Here is a 27,278-nt window from a genome sequence, read left to right on the forward strand (position 1 = left end):
GACACTATAACTAGAGTTGTATTTCCTCTCCTGAAGGAGTTACTACATGTCCTTTTTCACATCTCACAGCATTGTCAAAAAGAGTGTGTATCTGAAATTGTTACTGCCATACTCATAACAATTGTTAAAATTAATAGTAGTAATAGTTTTGCAAGGCGACGATACCTTTCATATGAACATGCACACGGGAACTTCAAAACGTATTATTGATGACGCACAGTTAACAGTTCAGACTTATGTTCTTGCTTTGAGTGCAGAAGTGGTGGAGTCACCATCCCTGGAGGTATTTAAAAGCCATGTAGATGTGGCACTTAGGGACATGGTTTAGTGGTGGACTTGGCAGTGCTAGATTAACAGTTGGACTTGATGATCTTAAAGGTCTTTTCCAACCTAAATGATTCTATGAAATACTAGACTAAGCAGGTCTCTGAGATGCAGTCACTAACTACTCTTTCTCTGAAAGCTGCATTTAGTATTTCATAGTGACTTACTAAATGTAAGTGTATCGAAATATTATCACAGCTTTTTAGACAACAACAGTTTTCAAATGCAGAAGTGACTACCAGGAATCTCAGAAAGACACTATACTTAATGCCAATGTGATCTGATGAACTCTCTCTTTAAGCTAGCCACTAAGAGACATGTACTAAAACATTTTTGTGAGAATTTTCTTAACTTCACCCCCCAAAAAACAACCTCCCCCAAAAAAACCCAACACCCCCAAAACTCTCCCCAAATCCCAAACCCACCAAACTTCCCCCCTCCCCCCCCCGCCTCAGTTAATAAGCAACTTCCTCAAATGAAATCATTCTCTCTGCTTCATATAACTAGTGCTTCCTAGCAGGACCTGGTATCACACAGAAACAGGATCTGACAGCTAGAAATGTAAATGTGAACATCATGTAACATAACCCCACTATAGCTCAGAGTCATTTAAGTTTGCAGAGTTATGCTAGTTGAGAAATTTACTAATTTTATCAATGACAAGATGTTTGAGACATTCTTGCCTACTGCCCTTCATTAATGAAGAGCTGATCCAGTATCTACTGTAATGCACAGCATTCTCGCCCAGTTGCTCTCTAGAAGCCCTGAACAGGGGTCGATCTACCTTTATGCAAGTGAATTACCAAACTGCTTAAAGCAAACCACCCATCTCAGTAAGGGCAACCTCACAAGTGCCATCTCCGCTTACACCAGTTAGCAAATGGATCTGCTCAGACAGGAAACTCCATCAAAGCTAAATCCATCAAAGCTAATGGAACCCTCTCACTATGCATGCAACCAAATCCTAGTGGTACTGCAACCTGAAGCCTTCATTAGCCAAAAGCAGTTTCCTAGAGACACATCCTTCGTAGCTCATTCAAGACACTTCTGTATACAGCATTCTTATAGGTTAATGACAGTAAATCAGTGGTCTACCACAAAACACTACAGGACCTCGAAGTACAGTAGCTGCTATTGGGAATGAACAGGTACTAAAGTTTTGTTGTCTTAAAATGTAAAAACCATGCTCAAATGTAAATTTTCTCTCACCAAGAAGACGTGTTAAATCACTCTTGTTTTAGATATTTATTTCTGTTCTTAATTTCCAGTGCAAAGCAGAGTTTACTTAAATTGGTCTAAGTTTCTCAGTAACACTTCACAATCTCCACTGTATTCCTAAACCAGTTAGCATTATGCCATTTTTGTTTCTAAAACAGGAAAAATTAAAACTATCAGGAGGGTTTTCTATAACATCCCGTCCCTACAATGGCCAAATAATGAAGGAATAAATAAGACAGACAAACATCAGTTGGCACATCCGCAGGCAGATCTAGCTATGTTTCAATTTTTAAATAAGATAAAAGTTGACTACTGATTTTTGCAGTGAGATTGGGGGGGGGGGGGGGGGGGGGAGTTAACAGTTATCACAGTTTTCTTCTTCTGCCCAGATTTCTTCTTTTGGATACTTTTGGACAATAGGCTGCAGTCCACCATGGGTTTTGGGTTTCTTTTTGTTTTGGTGGGGTTTTTTTGTGTTTGTTTGGTTTGTTTGTTTGATTGTTTTTTTAAACAAATACATCCACTTAGAAAAGGATGAAAGATCTTCCAAGTCGTGCAGTAAGCAAAAGATTAAGAAGGATTTGCAACATTTCATTATGAAAAAGACAGGTCACAGAAAGCCATTCAAAGCCACACTGCGAAGCCAAACATTAGAAAATGCAAATCAACTTACTTGGAAACAAGAGAGAAAGCTGCTGAACAGATTGCTGGGCAGGGAACAAGTCTGATTAAGATGTGGCCCAAAGCGGCAGGGAAATGGGCTTGGGTCACTTTCTCAAACACAGAACTGAAGGTGTTGATGTCTGCCAGCTTGCTGCTGTGGTCCCCACCTCCAGTGTCTAAGATGTTCCCCCCATGTAGGATCAAAATTAGCACATGAGTTTTGCAGTTCTGGTGTTGAACTCCCTCCTGTGAGAAAAACAGGGAATAAGAAGGGAAGAAGCATTTTTATGGACAGTGTTGGTATACTTGGTGTCCAAGTTCACAAGCAGTTAGCAGTGATTTTTTTCTCCCACTCCCACTGTGATCTTTTTGTGGCATTTGCCTTCGCTGGGGGGGTGGTGTGTGTGTTTGCCCTGTGTTCCATTTAATTCAAGTATGTCTGAAGCAGGTAAAGAACATTATGCTCTGCCAGAAAACCCTTGCAGCACAGAGGTAGGTTTCAGATCAACAAAGACTATAGAGAGCTTTGTGTACATCAAAAGCTATTTTAAATATATTGAGACTGGAGAAGAATTCCAACATCCACAGACAGCGTAAGCGAACATCTGTCTAGGATCATGAATGAGGCTGCTGCATTTACTGAAAAGGTTCTAACTCAAATCATCACAGGTTCTGAATAGCCAAATTTCTCTGCCAATGAAAACATCCAGCAACAGCAGCTGATACAGTTATCTCAGCCTTTTGAGATTGGTAACTTAATTGCCAATTGCTTAATTAAAATGAACAATAGTGCTAACTTACCCAGACATATACTGAAAGAGTAAAAAAAAATGTATCATTGCTGATATCCATAAACCTCTGAAATACATTTATGAATAGGTAACCAAGGATAACCAAGTGATCAAGCCCAGCCAGCATGGGTTTAGGAAAGGCAGGTCCTGCTTGACCAACCTGATCTCCTTCTACGACAAGGTGACCCACCTAATGGATGAGGGAAAGGCTGTGGATGTTGTCTATCTAGACTTCAGTAAAGCCTTCGACATGGTTTCCCACAGCATTCTCCTGGAGAAACTGGCTGCTCATGGTTTGGACGGGTGTACTCTTCGCTGGGTAAAGAAATGGCTGGATGGCCGGGCCCAAACAGTGGTGGGGAATGGGGTTAACTCCACTTGGCGGACGGTCACAAGCGGTGTTCCCCAGGGCTCTGTGTTGGGGCCAGTCCTGTTTACTATCTTTATCAATGATCTGGATGAGGGGATCGAGTGCACCCTCAGCCAGTTTGCAGATGACACCAAGTTGTGTGGGAGTGTTGATCTGCTGGAGGGTAGGCAGGCTCTACAGAGGGACCTGGACAGGCTGGATCGATGGGCCGAGGCCAATTGTATGGGGTTCAACAAGGCTAAGTGCAAGGTCCTGCACTTGGGCCACAGCAACCCCATGCAACGCTACAGGCTTGGGGAAGAGTGGCTGGAAAGCTGCCCAGCAGAGAAGGACCTGGGGGTGTTGGTCGACAGCCGCCTGAATATGAGCCAGCAGTGTGCCCAGGTGGCCAAGAAGGCCAATGGCATCCTGGCTTGTATCAGCAATAGCGTGGCCAGCAGGACTAGGGCAGTGATCGTCCCCCTGCACTCGGCACTGGTGAGGCCGCACCTCGAATGCTGTGTTCAGTGCTGGGCCCCTCACTCCCAGAGAGACATTGAGGGGCTGGAGCGTGTCCAGAGAAGGGCAACGAAGCTGGGGAAGGGTCTGGAGCACAAGGCTGATGGGGAGCGGCTGAGGGACCTGGGGTTGTTTAGCCTGGAGAAAAGGAGGCTGAGGGGAAACCTCATCGCTCTCTACAACTGCCTGAAAGGAGGCTGTAGAGAGGTGGGGGTCGGTCTCTTCTCCCAGGTAACAAGTGATAGGACGAGAGGAAACGGCCTCAAGTTGCGCCAGGGGAGGTTTAGACTGGATATTAGGAAATTTTACTTCACTGAAAGGGTTATCAAGCATTGGAACAGGCTGCCCAGGGGAGTGGTTGAGTCTCCATCCCTGGAGGTATTTAAAAGACGTTTGGATGAGGTACTTAGGGACAGGGTATAGTGGTGGTCGTGGTAGTGTTAGGTTTAGGGTTGGACTCGATGATCTTAAAGGTCTTTTCCAACCTATTCGATTCTGTGATTCTGTGAATCTGTGCATACACACGCAATAATCAGTGTGCTTGTAGAATAAACAAGATGTTATCTACTTGAGACTGGAAAAACATTTTGAAAGTCTCACAACTCTGCTTTTTTTTCTTCTTTACCCCTTGAGAGTTATGTGCACTCAAAGAACTCAGTAATACATTAAAAGATTAGGAGATTTTTGGTTTTAAATCTTGATTGCCATTTTCTTCTTCACTTTGGATCACATGATTCCTGGAGACTTCTAGTTCCTGACCAAATATGAACAAACAATAAAAATAACAGTAACGTTTCTTGTATTTGTCTGAGGATTGTTAATTACTAGATGGGGTGATTTACTGAGAATCAGGCAATGTTCTGGACACTTTATTCTTAAGTTCTGGAACAAAAGCCACAATCTTCAACAGTAAATACAAAATGAGAAGAATTACTCTGAGTTTAACAAGAGTAACATTAATCAGAAAAGCTGACAAGTAAACAAACACACACACATACATTTCAGCCTGTAGTTTAGTGAGGGGCAGGGGTGGAAATGTTGACATGGGTAAGACATGTCATAAATATGGTCATAAACATGTCATAAATAAATTGGTAACTTTAGCACCTGTATAATGGTGACAGAGAAATGGTTGAAAATGAGAGAATTCTAAGTTGTTCCATAAAGCCACTATCTCTGTTCAGGCCATGATTTTTAGTAACCAGAAGAAGTATTCATTGTGAAGGCATTTTGCTGACCTGCCCTGTATCTGCTTAAGTACTGGATCTTATGAGAATTTTTAAGGTTCCACTTTTCCTTGCTCTAACTTACAGTTTCCCTCTCCATATGGTCCCATTCCAGTTCTTCAGGAGAGAAATTTAATTCTTTTTAAAAGCTAAGAGTAGCTCCTTCCACAACCAATGCCAGCTTGTAAATAAGTGGCACTGCTGATGGGTTGGTGGAACTGAAAGCTTCAAAACAGAGGGAAAAAAATCAAGCAGGTCAACATTGCTAATGCCACTGTTACAAAAAGTCTCTCAGCTGGATTCAAGTGGTATCCTTCACAAGAGGACTCAAAGGGAATGAAATTAATTTTCTCTCAGCAGTAGTTCAGCTGTGACCGAGACAAGGGGCTCAAGGGCTAATCAAAAGGATATCTGAAGTCAATCAAAGACTGTCATCATTTTCAGGGGACTGTAGGATTGGAACTCTTCAAAAATAGAAAAGTAGACATTTCTGTTGCCTGTCCTATGTGCGGACAGAGGACCTTACTCAGTTAAGTGGAAGGAACACAACCTGTTTTGATTCTTTGCTGCTTCTAAAAAAAAAGTAATTCTGTTCCTATCAGTTTCATGACTGCTGCTGAATCTGCTTCACAAAACCTGCATTTCCACTGAAGTACTAAGTAGACATAACAATTTCTCTTCAGAGAACTGGGTCATATTTCTGCCTAAGTTAATTATGCAACATCTAAAAAAGCTTGTGATGATTTTCAGTGATTGTATGTGCACCTACTGAACAAGGGAAAGACACACTAAGCCACCAAACAGGTTTATAATTCCATAATACAATATGAGACTATTTCCACATGTCTACTCCTTGGAAATCAGCACAGCTTGTTTTGGGAAACAATCTCACCTCATTGTCCTCGTGTATTTCAATACTGCCTTGGGCCGGGAACCTTTGTTTTCTTAAAGAGGCTCTATATAATTCACCTGAAAGGAAAAGAGACATAATTGATCATATAAAATATTTGGCTGCCTCATCTTTTACAAACATCTATGGAGATAAGGCACATTTCTAGTTTCAAGACAGAAAGATCTGGTCACAGGAAATCCTGTGGACAAACAGAACAATAGACAAGGTTTCTTGCAGCCCTACATGTTAGAGGCTCTTCTATTCTTAACAGCAACATTTAGAACAGGATTCAGGTCCTTACACAGAGGTGTGTAGTACTGATACACCTGCTGTTGGTCACCTGTGCCTTTCTGGAGCAGCAGTAGAAGAGGTCACCCAAGGTTCTGCATCATCTCTGCTCATCCCATACAGATATCTTAGATACTCTGGTATGTCTTAAATGGCACTAAACACCTATACATAGGCAAGTGAATTAAGCCTTTAAAGTTCTCCAAAGACCTTCAGGATCCAGCTCTTCCACAAGCCTCTGTGACTACCTGGGAAACTCCCAGAAGTAACTGCAGTGCTCCATTACCAGGATGCAAAATAGGAGTAACAGACCATAGAGCAAAAGACAGCTTCTCCTCAAAAAACCTTGTAACCTGAAAAATAGAGAGTGACATTGCAGAGGAACACAGTGCTTCGCTAATACGTTTTCACAACAGGATCATGTGTGCAACATCCTCTGTTATAAACAGAACAATGAAAATCTCTGCACTGACTTCGAAGCATGACCAAACAGACCCCAAAACCCACTTGTGACTACTTCTTAGGCAGACTGGCTGGACAGCAACCTGCTGTAAGGTGAAACACTCACGATATCAGCTTTAAGACCATGAGACTGTCCACTGTCTGGCCTTGGAAGGCAAAACTTAGCAAGCATGTCTTTGCAGAGAGAGCGGTCAAACACTGGAACAGGCTTTATAGAGAGGTGATTGATGCCCCATGCCTGTCAGTGTTTTAAGAGGCATTTGGCAATGCGCTTGATAATATGCTTTAACTTTTGGTCAGCCCTGAAGTGGTCAGGCAGTTGGACTACGTGATTGTTTTAGGTCCCTTCCAACTGAAGATAGTCTATTCTATTCTATAAAACTTCTACAGCTGGCTATGAAAAGGCTTACCCTCTGAACAAATCTTCTCTGTCCTTGAGGACAAAGAATAAGATGATATAGCACTATCCACTTTTTTTTTTTTTTTGCACTGTGTTTCTTCAGTCATTGAAGAGAATTGCTACAGGATCTTTCTGGTCTCTTCATAATGCAGTCTTTTTTCTACAGCTGCATGTGTTAGTTACCTAGGAAACAGCCATAGGATTAAATTGATTAGCACTGTTGTCAGCTTCATTGTTACATTTATACATAAGGAAGAGATGGGGCCAATCTCTTCCTTACAAATTAAAGGAATGTTCCATACTCCTGTCTCTTACAGCACTTATGAGACATCTACATCAGAGGAGATGAGCAAAGCTTTGCAAAAAACACACTGAAGCCCACTTACTCACATTTTAGCTTACAGGGTTCTGCAATCAGATCCTGGAACACTGATTTCTCAGGTAAAGAAAGAGGAGGACCATCAAACTTGTGATTTACTGCTGTGTCTAAGAGGTATTCTACTGGCCATTGTGCTTCATTTCCAAATACAAGGACAAGAAAGTGACTGCTGGTAGTCAGCATGGATTTACAAAGGGAAAATCACACCTAACCAACCTGATAACCTTCTATAATGAGATGACTGGCTTGGTGGATGAAGGGAGAGCATTGGATGTTGTTTCTCTCAACTTTAGTAGGGCTTTCAACATTGTCTCTCATAACTTCCTCATAGAGAAACTGAGAAAGTGTGGGCTACCTAAGTGGACTGTCTGAACTGCCAGGTTTAAAGAGTTGTGATCAGCAGCACAAAGTCCAGCTGGAAGCTGGTGACGAGTGGTGTACCCCAAGGGGTCACTACTGGGTCCAGTCCTGTTTAGCATCTTTATTAATGACCTAGATGATGGGACAGAGTACTCTCAGCAAGCTTGCAGACAATACAAAACCGTGGAGAGTAGCTGAAACACCAGATGGTTGTGCTGCCATTCAGAAGGATCTCAACAGGCTGGAGAAATGGGTCAAAAGGAATCTCATTAAGTTCAATGAACAGAAATGCAAAGTTCAATGAACAGAAATGCAAAGTCCTGCATCTGGGGAGGAATAACTTCACTTACCAGCACAGGCTGAGGACCAACCATCTGGAAAGCATCTTTGCAGAAAAGGACCTGAGGATCCTGGTGGACACAGCAATTGACCTGGAACAATTGACCTGGACTCAGCAATGGGCCCTTGCAGCAGAGTGCCAACCGCATCCTGGACTGCCTTAGGAAGAGTGTCTGTAGGGCAAGGGAGGTGATCATTTCCTTCTGCTCAGCACTGGTGAGACGACACCTGCACTGCTGTGTCCAGTTCTGGGCCCCTTCGTATAAGACAGACAAGGACTCACTGGAGCAAGATCAGCAAAAGGACACAAAGATGATTAAGGGACAGGAGCACCTGATATGAAAAGAGGCTGAGAGAGATAGGACTGTTTGGCCTTGAGAACAGAAGGCTTGGGGTATGTGGGGGAAAATCTTATCAATGTGTATACCTGACATGATGAAGTAAAGAAGATGGAGCCCGAGTCCTCTTCATGATAGTCAGTGAAAGGACAAAAGGCAATGGGCACAAAGTGAAATACAGGAAATTCCATTTAAGTATAGGAAAGAATTTTTTTACTGTCAGGGTGGTCAAACACTGGAATGGGTTGCCCAGACGAATTATGGAGTTTCCATCCTTGGAGATATTCAAAACCTGACTGGACACAGCCCTAAGCAATCTGCTCTAAATGACCCTACTTTGAGCAGAGGAGTTGGGCTATACAATCTCCAGAGGCACCTTCCAACCTCAGTCATTCTCTGAATTAGAAGACATTGGAACACAATATTTAGGTTTTTCAGGGCCTTCAAAACATAGCAGTTCTCTAAAAATTAGTACCTGATGGCCACTGTAACCCACAAACCAGATATTTGGTAGGATGCTCTCTTTGAATTTCCAGCAGTATTATGAAAACTCCAGTTTTACAGCACTCAGCTGGCTTTTTTTAAAAGGTGCTAAAAAGAGAGTAGCAAAACTGAAACCTGATGGTTTTCCATTTAGAATTTAAAACATCTTCGATGTGATTGCTTCTGCTACCATCTCAGTTTCCTAGTAGTGACTTTTTACTTAAGACACGAAACAAGTAAACCTGAGAACTGAAAACTTATACAAGTAAACCTGAGAAGAAGACTTTAACACCTAAAACATTGTCAAGTTGAGTTTATTTGTTTAGTCTGCTAGCAATCTATGAACCAACCAATATTGACCTAGGAACAACAAATCAGTTTCCTTTGAAATACAAACTCTAGTGATACCTAGACCAGTAGAGATGCTTTCTGCTTTATCTGTTAAATGTGCTCCTACTCATGAGTTTTCCTACTCATTTCATGATGCTTGCTTCTTTACCTTGTATGCTATTGCTCTCCAGAATATTAATTTCTTTTTCAGATACAGAATATTAAAAGCTACAAATTAGTCACCGTTTATTAAAATGTGCCAAAACAGCAAAATCGCCATGATTTACTGCTAAGTCCAGCATCTCAACCTCTGCCTTAACACTAACATAACCACTCTCACACAGTGAGAAGCAACAGAGACCAGCAAAAGTTCTTTATGAGAACTATGGCATGGTCAAACTATGTCAGACTTTTGTTTAAAGCAAACAATTACAAACTGAAAGTGCCAGGCTGTCTTTAGGTAACACCTTTATTCCTATATCTCCGTTGACTTAAATAGAGAAATTAAATATTGTAACATCTCACTGAAGGGGAATTACTTCAGCTGAAGTCATGGCGATCAGTTCTTTGGGGAGGGCAAATGTGCTTTTCCCTTCTACAGACAGTGATGAAATTCCAGACAAGATGTGAATCCTCCTACCTCTGTAACACCTCCTCCTCCCTCTCGTGGGGGGAGGAGGCAGCTTTGAAACCCTTCTGCATGTCAACACCAGAAATTTGTAATTCATAACTTCAGCTGACTGCAGTGTTGCAGCCTTAAAATTCTACTCATCTCACAAGGGTTAGCTGTTCCAAGAAAAACTGGGAGGCCTTCCTCCCTCCGTGACAGATACAAGTTTTAGGAGTTAATGAGAGAGGATTGTACTAAATAATGATACCAAAGTAGTTCACTAATAGCTTTCTGGATTTAAACACATTTTCCTCTGTTTCTTACAGCATGTCAGAAGAAAATAAATGCATCACATAATGCTATAGATGACTCAGTTTACTTTTTTTGTTTGTTTGTTTTTTTACATTCTGAGTTCACACCCTGTTTGTGGTTCCACTCCATTTGGTGTATGTTTATAGGCAGTCTGCCAGACCCTAAGAGAGCGGACTGTTATTTTCACCTCACCAAGAACACTGATTAAGTAGGGTCTGGCCAGGCTATTCTAAAAGCACTGATTTTAGTCCAAAACACATTTTGAACACTCCCCACTCTTCTGCATTAGGATTGAGAGCTAATTCTACAGCAGATTCTACCACTATCATTCCTTATAGCCACTAGAAATTTATTTAACCTCTGTGGCTACATTTCTCCATGGTTAAAAGCAAGGTAATTATTCTTGTCTTTCTGGCAGGCAAGGATTTAAAGGATTAGTCATTTAATACTTGTATAAAACAAAAATACAACAAAGTTTAATACAACAAAAAAGTATAATACAACAAAAACCAAAACACCAGAAAACAAACCCAACAGCAACAACACACACCCATAAACCCTGAACTTCCACCAAATGCAATTACTTGCTGTAAGTCTCTGCAATTTAAAGCTGCTTCTAATTAAAGGTGTCGTTTCCAAAAGCCTGTCCAGAAGACTCACTTTTTTCTGAAGGTCATCATAGGAAAAAGTGTCAGTTTTTTAACACCTAAGCTCGCAACAGAACCAGTACCACAGAAACATTAGTTTTGTGTTATGAAAAAGGATTACTCGGGGCCATGAGGCACCACCTTATACCGAACCACAATATTTATCTTCAAGAGAATAGTGAAACAGGAAACCCAGGAAACCTCATCGCATGCTCACAAACCTCTTCGGTTATCTATACAGTGCAACGCACTAGACAAAATACTTCCTCAGATTACTTGTGTGGTGTTCCTTTGAAGATCTTGTTCTAAAGATATGCTTTTAGAAAGCAGAGAGGGTGGTTTGCTTTTTCCCTGATGCATCAAATGCCAGGTCGCAGGATAGTTCCTTGCTTCACACACACAAAAATGTCATACGTAACTGGACACTAGGATTCTAAGCATTGCTTTAATCACAATTTCTATTCTATTGTTAAAGTAGCCCTCTATCATAAAATTGGGCTTCTTTCAAAACTGCTTTCTCACCTCGGCTGACAAAAAGAAAGAAAAAGCATGATATCAACTTGCAGTATTAGAGATTACAGAAATGATGACGCACAGATCAGTCTATGGAAGCATACACGGTATTCTTTTCTTTCAGACATACCAATGTGCACGGTTCAACTGTCTTCAGAACACTGCTACACTGCCAAAAGTTCAGGCTGCAGTAATGTTACAACATATACTGTCTTGTTTTGAACATCTGCACCTAGAAGTACAGTTTTAACATAAAAAGAATGAGGAGATAAAAAAAAAAAAGGCAAAGGCAAAGGGGAGCCAGGTGGTTTTTTGCTGATTTGCAGCACAAGTCAGGAATTTCAATGGATAGATCTTCAGCATTGTGCTGCCCAAAGAAACAAACTTGCCTGAATTCAAAGCAGTCCCACAGTGGGGGAGGCAGGGCTGTGTGGCACCTGTTAAGGGGATCAACACATGCCTGTATTTTGAGAGATTTGCTGATCATATACTTCGGAAGATAATCAGATTTTGGGTCTACGTAGGTTCAGCTTTATTGTTTAGGTTAAATACCAGCTGGGGGACCTTCTCTGTCACAGTGACAGTATAAAGGGTAAGACTATTCAGCAGCTAAAGCTCTGTAGGAGACAGAAACGGACAGCATGACCTACTAGAGAAAATGACAGAAATTTAATTAGGCACTGAAATTAAACTGATTACAGAGAAATTATGTTTCACTATTTACTGGAAGGCTTTAATGAGGTAAAACAACAACATGGTTTTGCTGGACCTAACCTCTCTGACGACATATCAACGTTTTACAGATTTTTCCAGCTGTCTTGAGTCATACTGTCATTATACCAATTTATGCTAATTGTATCATTATGTGAATTACAGTAACAAAAAAGGTACTCAAATCCCACACAGAGTCAGAAACCAGTGGGTTCTAATAGCTTACATTGTAACAGCTACTGTTTCAGTCAGGAAAGGTCAGGGTGGGGCAAGATTAAAAACTTCCTCTTCATTTGTTTTGTCTTGTTTCTAATTAACCTGCAAACACACCAGCTACAGAGCCAGCTAGGCTTCTCAAATCCGGCACAAGGAGAGGAGACAGAGGAACAGGAGAACGTGCTGAAATCTCATTCCTCAAAAAGGAACTAACTGACCGTAGCGGGTAGCTGGTTGTAGTGGCTAGTTCCAACAGCTGTCCTAACGTCCAAGTGTACAAAAGCAACCAGATCTCCAAACACGCCGAGAGCTTTCAAAAACCCAGCCTTTGTTTTAATGCTTTCCTGGGAGCGAAACACTTGAAAACCTCAATCTAGACACAGCTGCTGAGCCACCCTACACAGCTCTGGCTCGTATTACTGAGCAGAGTGAATTCTTCATCCTACCGAGTGAACTTGGTTTCCTGCAGGCTACAAGTCAGAATGCAAGTTCCTAGTAACTTTTTTCCCAGATGCTTCCTCAGCCCCGGCAGCATGGCAGGATGTAAAAGTCACAATCAGTTGTTCTGCTTCTAAGGTGCAATCACCTCCCTTTAAAAGGGTAAATAACCTTGCCTCTGCAGACAGGAGCATCTTTTCTAAAGCTAGTCTGAGACTGTGGAATTAACTTGCCTATCACAAAACTTTACACCTCCCACTGCCCCTGCAAAACGCTCTGCCTGTCAGAGAACAGAGTTGAATGTACAGTAGCATGGCAATAAAAAAAAATAAAAGTAAAAAAAAAAAAAAACACACAAAAAAACCCCCCAAAATAACAAGAAACAAAATTCTGCTAAATCATAAAACTATCTTGCACATAAAACTCCACTGAGGACAGGAAGCAAAAAATGGATGGCATATGATGGATTTAAGCTACAACACTTCACCACACTCACAAAGGCAGTCAGATAAGAAGGAAGAAAATGGTGTAAACCCACTTTGGGACAGACTAGCGAAACAAAGAACGAACTGCTGGCTAGGGTGTAAGGCTTGGATCAAATCTCTGCTTTAGTGTATGCTTCTTCTATGGCACCTAAGTGTGGTGTGATGACCTTGGCTGGATACCAGGTGCCCACCAAGCCACTCTATCACTCCCCTCCTCAACTAGACAGGGGAGAGAAAATGTAACAAAAGGCTCGTGGGTCGAGATAAGGACAGGGAGATCACTCAGCAATTACAGTCATGGGCAAAACAGGCTCAGCTTGGGGAAATTAATTTCATTTATTACCAATCAAATCAGAGTAGGACAATGACAAATAAAACCGTATCTTAAAACACCTTACCCCCACCCCTCCCTTCTTCCCGGGCTCAACTTCACTCCCGAATTCTCTACCTCATCCCCCTGAGTGGCACAGGGGGACGGGAAATGGGGGTTGCGGTCAGTTCATCACACGTTATCTCTGCCGCTCTTTCCTCCTGATGCGCCCCGGGCTGCAGTCTGCCCTCTTGGTGCCCGGGCACACTGCTGGCTCCTATTGAGCCTTCTGCCCACCAGCACCCCCAGGTCCCTTTTTGCAGGGCTGCTCTCCAGCCACTCCGCTCCCAGTTTATACTTGTGTCCAGTGTTATTCCATGCCAGGTGCAGAATCTGGCATTTGTTCTTGTTAAATGTCATGCCATTGATGATTGCCCAATGCTCCAATCTATCTAGATCCCTCTGCAAGGCCTCTCGTCCCTTGAGAGAGTCAACAGCACCTCCCAGTTTAGTACCATCAGCAAATCTATCATAGGGTCAACACAGGTAACTCATAATGAATTTCTAAATCTGGAGAATTAACACAAGAACAAGCTTAATGCAGCACAGAAAAAACCGCCGGACATATATAATTTCGTGACAGTAACTCCATTAATATTTTACAATAATCCTTCACACTGCTCAACCAAACCCCTAGAGAACACTTCCTGCTTCCCCTCACTACATACTACAGTGTTTTGCACTTTTGCCTTTTCTGCTAAAAAAGGCTGTTGCTCCCTTTAGATGCTGGAAGAGAGAGAGATAAAACAGTCTGAATATAACATACAGTCTGTAAAACATTACAGCGGTGTTCTGAAGTTTATGGCAGCCAGCAGTCCTTTTTTTATTCTGTCTATGCATCAAGTAGTCTCTATCCACTGCAAACAGGCAGTCTGAGAGCAGCACACTTGTGTCTTCTTTTGCCAACCTTTTATTTGCTACTCTCAAGCTTTGCTACCTTCATTTGCAGCCTAACTTCCTGATTTCACCCTCATATTAGATCAGAATGTATCACTGTTTCCCGAGTTCCACAAAAATTAAGAAGTTAATAAAAGAAGCAACATAAAAACAATGAACTTAGTTTAAATTAACATGCCTCTTCTTAGAGAACCAGATTACCCATAAAGAGAGTCTAATATTCTATCACACAGGTATTCACTCCACATTTAACACTACTTCTGCTCCTGTTTCATCTCATCTACACAGAACATAGATGAAAAAATAGTGAGAGGTTTTGATTTTCTACATCAATAATTCACTTACAGCAGTGAAAAACCTCATATAGCCATGCTGTGAACCAGGAGTACCAAAATCTGCACATATTTCTGGATTAGACATTGCTCAGAAATCTTCCCCAATAAGAATTTATAATAGCAGTTGGAAGGTCTTCTAGTATTTTCAAATAATTCCGAGATAATATAGAAATCAGAGGACAGAGTACAAAACTCTCCTCACCCCCCTCTCTGGAACATTCTATTAGAATAATTGAATCAGTTCCTTTACAAAATCCAACAAAAGACCTTTCTTGACTTGCCTTGTCTGTTCAGTCCCCATACTCAGGCTCCAAATCTAAGAGCCAGGTCAGAGATTCTACTATTATGCTATTGATATTTTAATGGCATACAGTCAGAGATCAGGGTTCCACAGAGCTGGTTGTTGGACAAACAGAAAACACTGAGAATCTTCTAAGGGAAAGCTTCTGAAAATATTATTACTGGCTAGAAGCAAATCCTACCCTTTGAAGACAAGGATGCCTTCTTTTAAAAGTGTTGCCATCTCTTAAGGTGTCACACCTGGACCGCAGTGTCGTTCCTTGGCTCTTTTCAAGAACAACAGTGACTAGAGCCCATGGGAATTCCAAGTGGGAACAATCCATGTTCATTAGAAGCAAGCTCACCGGGAGTTCTTCATGGCTGTTTCAGCTTTGCTAGTCACACAGTAGACCTATGTGATGTGAGGTGCAAGTAAGCGTGCCTATGGGAGGGGGAGAGGAGGAACCATTCAATCCCAGTAGCTTTTGTACCTCAGCAAACTCAGCAGAAGAGTAGAGGCCTTTCATCACACTCCCAAAAGTTTTGTGACACTTGCTCCTCCTCAGAGCGAAGGAATCCAAATGACAGGAAACAGGATTGTCACTAGCCCTGATCAATCCACACCCAGAAAAAAACCCGCTTTGTACCAGATACGAGGTTGATACTTTGCTTGGGCTAAGGAGAGACAGTCCACGTTTAGGAGATACACCAGTATTTTCTAAATGTTTTTAATAATGAAGTTTTGCTTGAAGCTGTTTATGTGCTTCAAAGGTCAGAATAAATGCCAGAGGGAGAGACTATCAAGCAGAAGACTGCAGAGACAAAGACATGTCAGCAACTACCACGCAGCTTGGCTATTTATCACACAGACCCACTACTTACCCTGTGACCCCACCACTTACCTGATGGCTATGATGTGTCTGTCAGACATGCATGGATTTCTCTCTCACCTGTTTTTTCTCACTCACTCTCATTTAAACAGATTTTGGGTATTCAACATCATCCTTGGAATAATATTCTTGGTGAAACACCATAGAAAACCATTCACATACTAGAAATATCCTCTCTTTATTTACCTCTCAGTAAATGACCAAAATGAAACTCCCTGTGAAGAAAGTCGGACAAGACAACGCGTGGAATCTCTCTGTGACGTGACAGGTCTATCAGACTTTAGTTTATTTACATGTTTCAGTTTCTGAGCTATGACAGGTCTCTCACCTGTGCAAACAGCACGTTATTTGCATGGAGTGCTGCAAGGCAGAATGTAAAAAGCTGCTGTTGGCTGTAATGAATAAGTTACATAGAGCAATACTGTGGCTCCTGATCGCAAGCCTGAAAGAATGAAATGAAGGGTGGTGTGTCTGATATAAGAACATGAATGAATGCATCCTTTCTGATCGCTCAGGTTAGAGTAGTCAGAACTACTCAGGTGACAGCAATGTGCACAACTCAGCTATATGGTTTGAAATCTTTACTTCCTGCGATTCTTGTCCTCTTCCACTAAATCTACTTGTGTAGGTTTTGCAAAGCTAGAATGGTTAGGAAGCCTGACATAGACTGAAAAGATAAAACTGACTTTGCAGAAGACAAAAAAGGAAAAGACTTTATTTATCATAACACAGTCACTCAAAGACATGTGGTACAGGAAACACACACACAGTCTTTTGGCCAGGAAATTCTAGCTCTATTTGGCAGGAATATGTATACAGAAACACTAACCCACACATCTGTGCACACCTATCTAACCAGAGTCTTGCATGCATGCAAGTTCGCAAGTAGCAGAGCTGTCCCCAGTGCAGATGCACAGGACTGTTCTGCACTGAGGTTGTACCACAATATTAGAACAGTTCTAGTGATCTCAGTGCTGTCACATTAACTTCATGCCTCCCTGTCCAGATTAAATCCAAAGTAGGAGACAAAATGGAACTGTAATAAAAATTGGCATTGAAATGGGGTCTACCTGCCTTCCAAAATACTATGGAAATATCTCCTATTTCATAGCACCTGCTAGCTTGAAATGCAATAGTCTTTAGTACCCCTGTTTTATTTAAAATAAAATTAAAAAAAAAAAAAATCTAAGAAAATCTACTAGTTGTAAACTGCTATGACAAACCAGGGTTACCCCAGACGTCATCTGGGCTGCTTTGGACTATTAAGAACTGCTTCAAACATGGTCATCTTCTACCTGCTCCTACCTCTTTCCCAGCCTGCACATACAAAGGCAACAACAGCTCTTCCTCCTTTCAGTTCACCCAAGGTTGGACACAAAGTCCTCCCCTGCACACCACCCCACATTCCCTGGCCTTACTGACAGTAGGGACTGCAAGGAACCCTCACAGAGACACTGTAGATGGACAGTTTAACCATCTGCCGCTCATATCACAGATGAAGACTCAGCAGCCTCACTAGGTGCATTACCAGACCATTACATTCATGTCCTGAGCAGCCACAGCTCATGACTCCCGCAAGCTCTAGGAGACCAGCAATATACGGAAGGGTAGCTCAAGCACAGGTTCTCTATAGTATCAGACCTGCCTCCATGCCTCATCACATACTGCATCATCCCTCTCTTTGGCTGCAGTTCTACCACAATAACCCAGAGCAGAGGGGAAGAAGGGTTGCAGGTCCCTGGCTCCATATTTGTGTACCTCCCAACTCAATTTCAGTTTGGTATCTACCAGGAACCCAATGTAAACACACCCCACAGCCTCTCCAGAGGTTTATCCATCAAGTATTTTTTACAAGGAAAGGAAGATCTCTGCATTTGGACAACTTTCATACAAGAGCTATGGAGTCCCTGTAGAAAAAGCCTTACTAGTGTTTTTTACAAGAAGAGGGGTTGACCTCAAACATCCCTGCTGAACCCTCCTTGGACAATACAGGCAGGCACAGGTACAATCCTTCCAGAAGCCAGCAGAGAAAGGTAACTCCACTGCAATAAATCAATGGAGAAATGGATACATGCTGAATGTCCATAATAAATATTGGCATTTGTTTCTTTTATTATCAATAACATGACACTAAAAGAACATTTTTCAGTGCTTCTAAAGTCCTAAAGTCCTAAAGGCACAAGAGCAGGCCGTCCCCAGGTGCCAAAAGACGAGCCAGCGGGGAAGAAGACCGGCCTGGCTGACTAGAGAGCTCTGGCTCGAACTCAGGAAAAAGAGGAGAGTCTATGACCTCTGGAAGAAGGGGCGGGCAACTCAGGAGGACTACAAAGGTGTAGCAAGGCTGTGCAGGGAGAAAATTAGAAGGGCCAAAGCTGAGCTAGAGCTCAGTCTGGCTGCTGTTATAAAAGACAACAAAAAACACTTCTTCAAATACATTAGCAGTAAAAGGAGAGGTAAGGAGAATCTCCAGCCCCCTAGTAGATGGGGGAGGAAACACAGTGACCAAGGACGAGGAAAAGGCTGAGGTACTTAATGCCTTCTTTGCCTCAGTCTTTAATAGCAGGGCCGACTGTTCTATGGGTACCCAGCCCCTGGAGTTGGAAGATAGGGATGGGGACCAGAATGGAGCCCCCATAATCCAGGGGGAAATGGTGAGTGACCTGCTGCACCACTTAGACACTCACAAGTCTATGGGGCCTGATGAGATCCACCCGAGAGTGTTGAAGGAGCTGGCAGAAGAGCTCACCAAGCCCCTTTCCATCATTTACCAGCAGTCCTGGCTAACTGGGGAGGTCCCCGCTGACTGGAGATTAGCAAATGTGACACCCATCTACAAGAAGGGCCGGAAGGAGGACCCAGGGAACTACAGGCCTGTCAGCCTGACCTCGGTGCCGGGGAAGCTGATGGAGCAGATCATCCTGAGTGCTATAACACGGCATGTAGAGAATAACCAAGGGATCAAGCCCAGCCAGCATGGGTTCAGGAAAGGCAGGTCCTGCTTGACCAACCTGATCTCCTTCTATGACAAGGTGACCTGCCTAGTGGATGAGGGAAAGGCTGTGGATGTTGTCTATCTAGACTTCAGTAAAGCCTTTGACACGGTTTCCCACGGCATTCTCCTGGAGAAACTGGCTGCTCATGGCGTGGATGGGTGTACTCTTTGCTGGGTAAAGAAATGGCTGGATGGCCGGGCCCAAAGAGTGGTGGGGAATGGAGTTTACTCCAGTTGGCGGACGGTCACAGGCGGTGTTCCCCAGGGCTCGGTGTTGGGGCCAGTTCTGTTTAACATCTTTATCAATGATCTGGATGAAGGGATCGAGTGTACTCTCAGTAAGTTTGCAGACGACACCAAGTTGTGCGGGAGTGTTGATCTGCTGGAGGGGAGGAAGGCTCTACAGAGGGACCTGGACAGGCTGGATTGATGGACTGAGGTCAACTGTAAGAGGTTTAACAAGGCCAAGTGCAAGGTCCTGCACTTGGGCCACAGCAACCCCATGCAACGCTACAGGCGTGGGGAAGAGTGGCTGGAAAGCTGCCTGGCAGAGAAGGACCTGGGGGTGTTGGTTGACAGCCGCCTGAATATGAGCCAGCAGTGTGCCCAGGCAGCCAAGAAAGCCAATGGCATCCTGGCTTGTATCAAAAATAGCGTGGCCAGCAGGACTAGGGAAGTGATCGTCCCCCTGCACTCGGCACTGGTGAGGCTGCACCTCGAATACTGTGTTCAGTTTTGGGCCCCCCACTACAAGAGGGATATTGAGGTGCTGGAGCATGTCCAAAGAAGGGCAACGAAGCTGGGGAAGGGTCTGGAGCAGAAGTCTTATGAGGAGCGGCTGAGGGACCTGGGACTGTTTAGCCTGGAGAAAAGGAAGCTGAGGGGAGACCTCATCGCTCTCTTCAACTACCTGAAAGGAGGTTGTAGAGAGGTGGGGGTCGGTCTCTTCTCCCAAGTAACAAGTGACAGGACGAGAGGAAATGGCCTCAAGTTGCGCCAGGGGAGGTTTAGACTGGATATTAGGAAATTTTCCTTCACCGAGAGGGTTATCAAGCATTGGAACAGGCTGCCCAGGGAAGTGGTTGAGTCTCCATCCCTGGAGGTATTTAAAGGACGTTTGGATGAGGTGCTTAGAGACATGGTGTAGTGGTGGTTTTGGCAGTGTTAGGTTTATGGTTGGACTCGATGATCTTAAAGGTCTTTTCCAACCTATAGGATTCTGTGATTCTGTGATTCTACCCCAGTAACATCTCACCTCTGACACTGTTGTTCCGTCTCTATGTTTCACATACTAACAGAAGTCATCCACAGTGTGCTGCACCCAATATAAAGAATATACAAAGGTGGAAGACCATGAAGACCACTGGCCCTCATCATTTTGAATTACCTGCAAACAGGACAATCACTCTTGTCAACTAAGTGAGCCCAGAGTGGAAAGCGCAGAGTCATCTTGGAGACATAAATCAGATGCTTTAACCATTATGATGTTTCTCTTTAATCATGTGCAGTTTCAAATGGCGTTGGACTAGATGACCTTTAAAGGTGCCTTCCAACCCAAACCATTCTATGAGTCTATGAACTCAGAGAAAAGGATGCAGATATAACTGTTAGCCTTCAGTGACTGGATCAACATTCTTCTGAGTAAATAATTTCTTCTCTTCCCTCCCTCTCTTGTTATCTTATATGTGCTATAAAGGAAACAGCAACAGAAAGAGATCTCCTAAGAGGGAGACTTTTCAAAAGCTACCAAGTGCTATTTCCCAATGCCTCTGTCTCCTCAGTACCTTCCTCACACAAAATTCTGCTGTGTTTAGAGTATTCCACTGTGGAAAAGCGCACTTCTGGTTAAAGTGCAGCAAAATTACACAGGGATGCAAGCAGATAGATTCAGATAGGCAGCATCCAACACAATTCAGGTTGACAGTAGCAAAACTGCTGGTTTAGGATTGTCTCAGGTGCTTTATTGCTTAACATGCAGATCTGCCTTCCCTGAACAGTATTTATTTTCAGTGACTGTTTACTGCATCAAGTGAGATATTATCACCTAGTCTATCATAACCGGACTGTAGCGTGAAATGGCACTCAAACCTTTCCCAGGTACAACAATAACCATACTTTGCTGCTAAAGACACTATTCAGGTCAACAGCTACATGACTATTACTAGTCATCTGGGGAGTGCTTATGATTCAGAACTGGCTTGCAAAGATGTGGCACCTACAGTTTAAAGAGAGATGAAGAATCTCTCCTAAGCTATTCCTGTCAAGTACACCTTCCAGGCAACGTAAAATAAGAAAGCAAAGCAAAATAAGCCAAATCTTGAGTTGCCAAGTTTTCTAACTCTTTTGTGCAAGAGACAGATATATGCTAACAGTGAGCAGAACTCCTGCTCCTCAATACACTTTTTGGTCTGCACGATTAGATGTGGGACTTGGTGAGTAGGTAGAGGTGAAGGTTAGAGGTGTAAAAATCAAGGAATGACACAAAATACTCGTTAGTCACATTGGCTTCTCTAGAGACACGAGATGGCCAATCCAGCAGGCATGACACCTGAACACCTGACACAATCATCTATTGCAGGGTTAAAAAAAAATTCAATTATAGAAGTGGCAGAAGAAAGTGGCTATTTTCTGGTAAGTGATCTGAAAAGCTAGAATGAAATTTTTAAGCACTCTTGTCATCCCTCAGACAAAATTCTGGGATGTTTTCCCAGCAATTTTTGTCAGTTACATATTTGTTCTCTCCCTCCTAATTAACTGAAAGAAACTCTTTTTGTTATAACAAGCGAGTTTGGATAGGAAAATCAGGTGCAAGAAGCACAGAAACCAAGAATGAATTACACATATTTCACCTCTTTGCACTACTGCACTACCAGAATCTGGAAAAAAACCTTAATAAAGAGACTACCAGTGCCATGCAAACAGCTCCTGTATAACTGAAATTCAAACATTTATAATGAAGAGAGAGAGATATAAAGAAACCATGTTAATAAAAATATAAATGAAATTGAAATCCTGTATCAAGCACGCCTTTTTTTCCCCTAGTCTGGGAGCCAAAGCGCAAGCCTAGAAACTTAGTGATGCCCCTCCTTCAAACAACTACACAACATGCAACAATTGCTCCCTCAAACCTTCTGAACTGCCCCACCGATACCTCCAGCATGATAAGCTTCACTTCACTTCTCTCCAAGGAATTGGGAAGACTACAGGAAATTCCATGCAAGCCTTTAGCTAATATGGGTCTAATTCAGACAGCATAAATTCTATCCTGGAGTTTGAACCAAGTATTTCTAAGTTGCCCCTTAGTGGCTTCTTCCTCATTAAAGCTTCTCAATCGCTCTCTACACGTCCTTAATCTCTCAGTTGTGCAAGAACAGAAATTCAGGCTAGTTGAATGTGGCTCATTGCACTTCACTTGCTAATGCTTTGTTACATGGGCAATTCCACTGACAGTTTCAAACTGGCCCAGACCATTACAAGCCAATGACTGGGACTCCTTTTTATTGAATGAACAGACAAGTTAAAATACATTTATAAAGTACGCATCACCATATTTAAAGCAAGTTGACAGAACACTGTATCCATCTCTTCTGCAGTATTACAGGCCTTACCTGCAGTATTCTGCAGGACTACGTTAAAACAGCTGCACACCATAACGAAAAAAATGTGTAAAAAACCCCCCTCACAACTTTAAAAGACATGCTCAAGCACACAACTTGGCCAATTTGGGATTCTAGTAACTGCAGTAATACAGTACAATAACCTAAAAATAGAAAGAAGAACTCTGAACCAGATCAGATCACATGAATTCAGACAGTTTTGACCACACGAGGCTCTTCTCGTCAAAACAGGACACTTAAGGCACCTTTGATAAAGACAACAGGCCATCTATAACAGAATAACCTGAAAAGAGTAAGGTCTCATAGCCTCAGTTCTTCAACTAACCTGTAACTTATCATCATGAAAATGAGTGGACAAATTGAGCAGGGCTTTCCTGAATGAAGATCAAGTTGGTCATCTAGAATGGCAGACTTAATTTTGAATTCCAAAAGAACAGTGTCAAATGGGTTCCAATACACCAATAAAGTGGTGTCAGCTTCATTTCATCAGAAGTGACACACATTACCACTATATACTAAATGATGTTTATCTCAAAGACAGCAGCTCTTCCTTTTAACCTCTCCTCACTCAAAGAGATGCCCTGCTGCATTATCACAGAATCACAGAATCATATAGGTTGGAAAAGACCTTTAAGATCATCAAGTCCAACCGTAAACCCCACACTACCAAGACCACCACTACACCATGTCCCCTAAGCACCACATCTACATGGCTTTTAAATACCTCCAGAGATGGTGACTCAACCACTTCCCTGGGCAGCCTGTTCCAATGGTGGAGAACCCTTTCAGTGAAGAAATTGTTCCTAATATCCAGTCTAAACCTCCCCTGGCACAACTTGAGGCCATTTCCTCTCGTTCTATGGCTTGTTACTTGGGAGAAGAGACTGACCCCCACCTCTCTACAGCCTCCTTTCAGGTAGTTGTAGAGAGCAATAAGATCTCCCTTGAGCCTCCTTTTCTCCAGGATAAAAAACCCCAGTTCCCTCAGCCACTCCTCATCAGACTTGTGCTCTAGACCCTTGACCAGCTTCGTTGCCCTTCTTTGGACATGCTCCAGCACCTCAATGACATAAGACAGACATTTTTTACAGTAAGAAAAATCATTTACGGGAACCTCCCCAGGGATGTGGTAGAGTCCCCATTGCTGGAGTTTTTCAAGATGAGATTGAACACAGTGCTAGATAAGCTCATCTAGGCTCCTTTTCCAACAGAAGAGGTTGGGCCAGATGACAGTTTGAGGTCCCTGGCTGTTCTATGACTCTATGAGACTGGGTTATGTTTCCTTGTAACCTGTCTTCTGAAATGGAAATCCCTTCTTCCAAGGCAGTAAGATTGGCAACAATTTCCTTACTGCCAACACCACCAAGAAAAAGCCTCTTTCTGAACACCCAGGAGAGATGCAATGCCTCTTCGCCTTGTAGTGGAAATTTTAAATGGTCCACAGAAGAGGATTTAAAACAGAGTGTAATCCTACACAAGCAAAATAATTAATAATAGGAAGAAAAGGATATTGCCCTTTCCTTACAGGGAGGGGTCTTAAGTCATTTAATTTTATTCAACAATGTGTTGCATGAAAGTATGCATGTTGCATGTGAAGCATTCTGGGGTTTTTTCCCTCTTAGTCATGAAAGTAAGGAATTTACTTTCATGGATACCTGCTGTACTTTACTGATACTTTACACTACTGGATACCTCATTCTTCAGCTTTATATCTAGCGTATTTTGCTCTTATTTAAGTACATAAAGCTGTAGCAAAGCAAGGAGGAGACAGAACCAGAGAACCAATTCCAATGCCAATACAGATTCTTGGCTGAAACCTGGGCTGGTAAAATCCAGTTCTACTTCTCATGCAAGGCAGATAGATTTGTCACGATCAAACCACAACATCACTTTAAAGAAGCTATCTGCCAGCTGAAACTTGTAAACTTCTTGCTGTCATAACAAAGTGTCAGAAATTTCTTCCTTTTTTCTGCAAAATATTTTCATAAAATGTTAATGTTTCTGTTAAGTCATTTTCTCTTTAGTATATTTCACATTTCAAACTCCACCCCCCACCCCCCCACCATGGATAGGGAAATGTCAGTTTTCAGCAACTAAAATTTTCTTTTCAAAACTCTAAAACCATGTCAAGCAGTTTAAAAACCAACACATTTTCCAGATTTTCATAAAAAACAGAAGGTCTTCTGCAAAGTTTTTTGTAGATCAGGAAATCTTTTCCTGGAGAAAAAAAAAAAAACCCACCCATAAAGCAACACTCATTCTTTATCACAGTATAACAGTCAGACACTCGGGTATTTCTAGTGCACTAGAGTCACAGGTTCCATGCTATTTCAATGGTTGCTAATGAATGTCCATCATAAAAGACATTGTAAGTAGCATTTCTGTGTCCATAACAAATGCTGTCAAAATGACTGTGTCCATGTGGAGCATATTGAGAAATAAAGCATCTCAAAATGCCTTTTTTGAATGGTAGTTTTCTGCCACTGGATTTTTTTGCAATTATCTTGTTCTGTAAACATCATTTTATCTTTTTCTGGTTTTATTTGTAAGTTCAAAATGAACTAGAAACTAATTATTATACTTTCTCTTTGATGCAATTTAAGTGTAAATTAATGAAGATGAAATTTAGCAGTTTTCTCAATCATTTCTTCATTTCCTAAAGTCAGAGACATTCTCCTTATTTTACCACTATAGACAGACTTTTCCTGGAGACCTTTATATTACTGAGCAAGAGCAACTCTGCTGACTAATCCTATTGTCCAGAGCAGCAACAGAGCGTTGTTTCTTACAGAAAATGAAATGAAGAAGGGATTTCATCATTACAGAAGTGGTGAGCTCTCATGGATTTTCACCAGTTCTAAGGCACATCAGCGAACCTACATAGTAGAAATCACGCAAAATTCCTGGATTATCGCTAACAGTGCATTGCACATTGTCAAAGCACATCATATAATATATATGTCACAAGACACCTGTATAGGCTTCCTACCTTACATGGATGCCAGGGTACTCTCACACTTTACTTGCAGTCTGGGTGAATCATATGACATGAAAGAGATCTTGAGTCTGGTTTCTGTCCTGTTCAGCAAGACCCATCGCAAGAGCCCTTGGCCCTCACTGCAATCATTATGCCTCCCTCCTTTCATTGTCCCATATTGCTAAGTACAGTACTCAGAAAATGAGATCTGACCAGTCTATGTGGAACCATGCATTCTAAGATTTCATTTGCCAGAGAGAAGAAAAACAGGAAATGGACCCAGAACTCTGTCTACTTGAATATCTATCTCAGGTAGAATAAGGGCTCTTGTAGGGTGAAAGTGGTGTTACTCAGATCTTGCCTTCCCCAAGCCTGAGCCGTCCTTTTCTAGATTATGCACTGGAATTTTAAACCGCAGAAAATCAATACACAAAACCAACAAGCAGGAATACAAACAAAATAGAAATACAGATACAGGTTTTGCATATCATCAGAATGCTTTTACACGTTGCAGAAGTTAACCTTAGCACCCAGTAATTCTCACACGCTACAAGAACACTGCTGACCAATGCGAAGAAAGCAATTACTGTCTAGCTATTCAAAACCTCACTAGTCTACTGATTAACAAACGTATGGTCAAAAGTTACTTGTCAGAAGGACAACCCTGCCTACTCTTTACTCAGAAATATGCCGATATTTATTAGCTCTCAAATCTTTATTGCTTCTTCAATAGCAGGCAGTTTCAAAACCACACACTGAATTCTGCTATCCCGTCCTCAGGTGCAGCTTCTCCCAAATCTTTGGCTTATACATTCACGTAACTGCATCAACTGAAGTGATTACAGGGCCATTCTGCACTAAGCAATAGCCTCCCAGATAGCTCTGGACAGCTCAGCTGAGTAGTATAAACACAAGGCTGGATAATTCAGCATTCTGGAACAGCAACAGCTGAAATATGGAAAGGGGAAGGAGTAATTTCATTAAAATAACAACAATAGTTTTTAAAATGTTCAATTTCCCATTTCCTCCCCAGGGAAATTTCTTGACTTTTTAATATAAGCTTGTCTCGTCCCACTCGGTGGGTTGCGAGAGGGGTGAATCTTTTCGACTCCCCGACTGTTTGAGTACCGACAAAAGCCGATCTCTGCTCGGCAGAGCCGCGTGGTCGGCAGAGTCACGACAATGACCCAGAAAAACGGTCTGGCCAGCAACTTTATTAACTGGCGAATTCCACAAACGGACAAACTTAACGACCTGACGAGTTAACGATTCGCTCGCGTCTCGCTCAGCCCATTTTACCGTGCACTTATATTTCTGCGCTGCCATCAGCGCAGCTACTAAAACACCCAAAACAACAGCTTTTAACAACTCTAACAACAAAGGGGAGCAGTCCAGATCAGGCTGAACCCAGGAAGCCATGATCATCATCTGCCGGAGGACTCAGACTCAGCCGATTCACGTCCTCCCTTCTCGACTCAATTGATATCCCCTCCCTGTTCCTCTCACTGATCAAGTCAGGGAATCCCACTCCTGACACCAAATTAATGTCTCGTCCCACTCGGTGGGTTGCGAGAGGGGTGAATCTGAAAAGAGCTAAAATCCCCAAAGACAAAAAAGAAATGCTGTAA

The 27,278-nt window shown here is 42.3% G+C and overlaps 1 protein-coding gene across 1 annotated transcript in view; it reads right to left on the minus strand.

Moving 5' to 3' along the window:
• Nucleotides 1-27,278, minus strand: part of PITPNM3 (PITPNM family member 3) — a 131,160-nt gene that overhangs the window by 49,730 nt on the left and 54,152 nt on the right. The window contains exons 4-5 of the mRNA XM_075517739.1: nt 5,983-6,059; nt 2,216-2,451 (exon numbers count right to left, since the gene is read on the minus strand). Coding sequence (XP_075373854.1) covers nt 2,216-2,451; nt 5,983-6,059 — 313 coding nt within the window. The remainder of the gene's footprint in view (nt 1-2,215; nt 2,452-5,982; nt 6,060-27,278) is intronic.

This window comes from Mycteria americana, chromosome 15, assembly GCF_035582795.1.
Source record: "Mycteria americana isolate JAX WOST 10 ecotype Jacksonville Zoo and Gardens chromosome 15, USCA_MyAme_1.0, whole genome shotgun sequence".
Lineage (NCBI taxonomy): Eukaryota > Metazoa > Chordata > Aves > Ciconiiformes > Ciconiidae > Mycteria > Mycteria americana.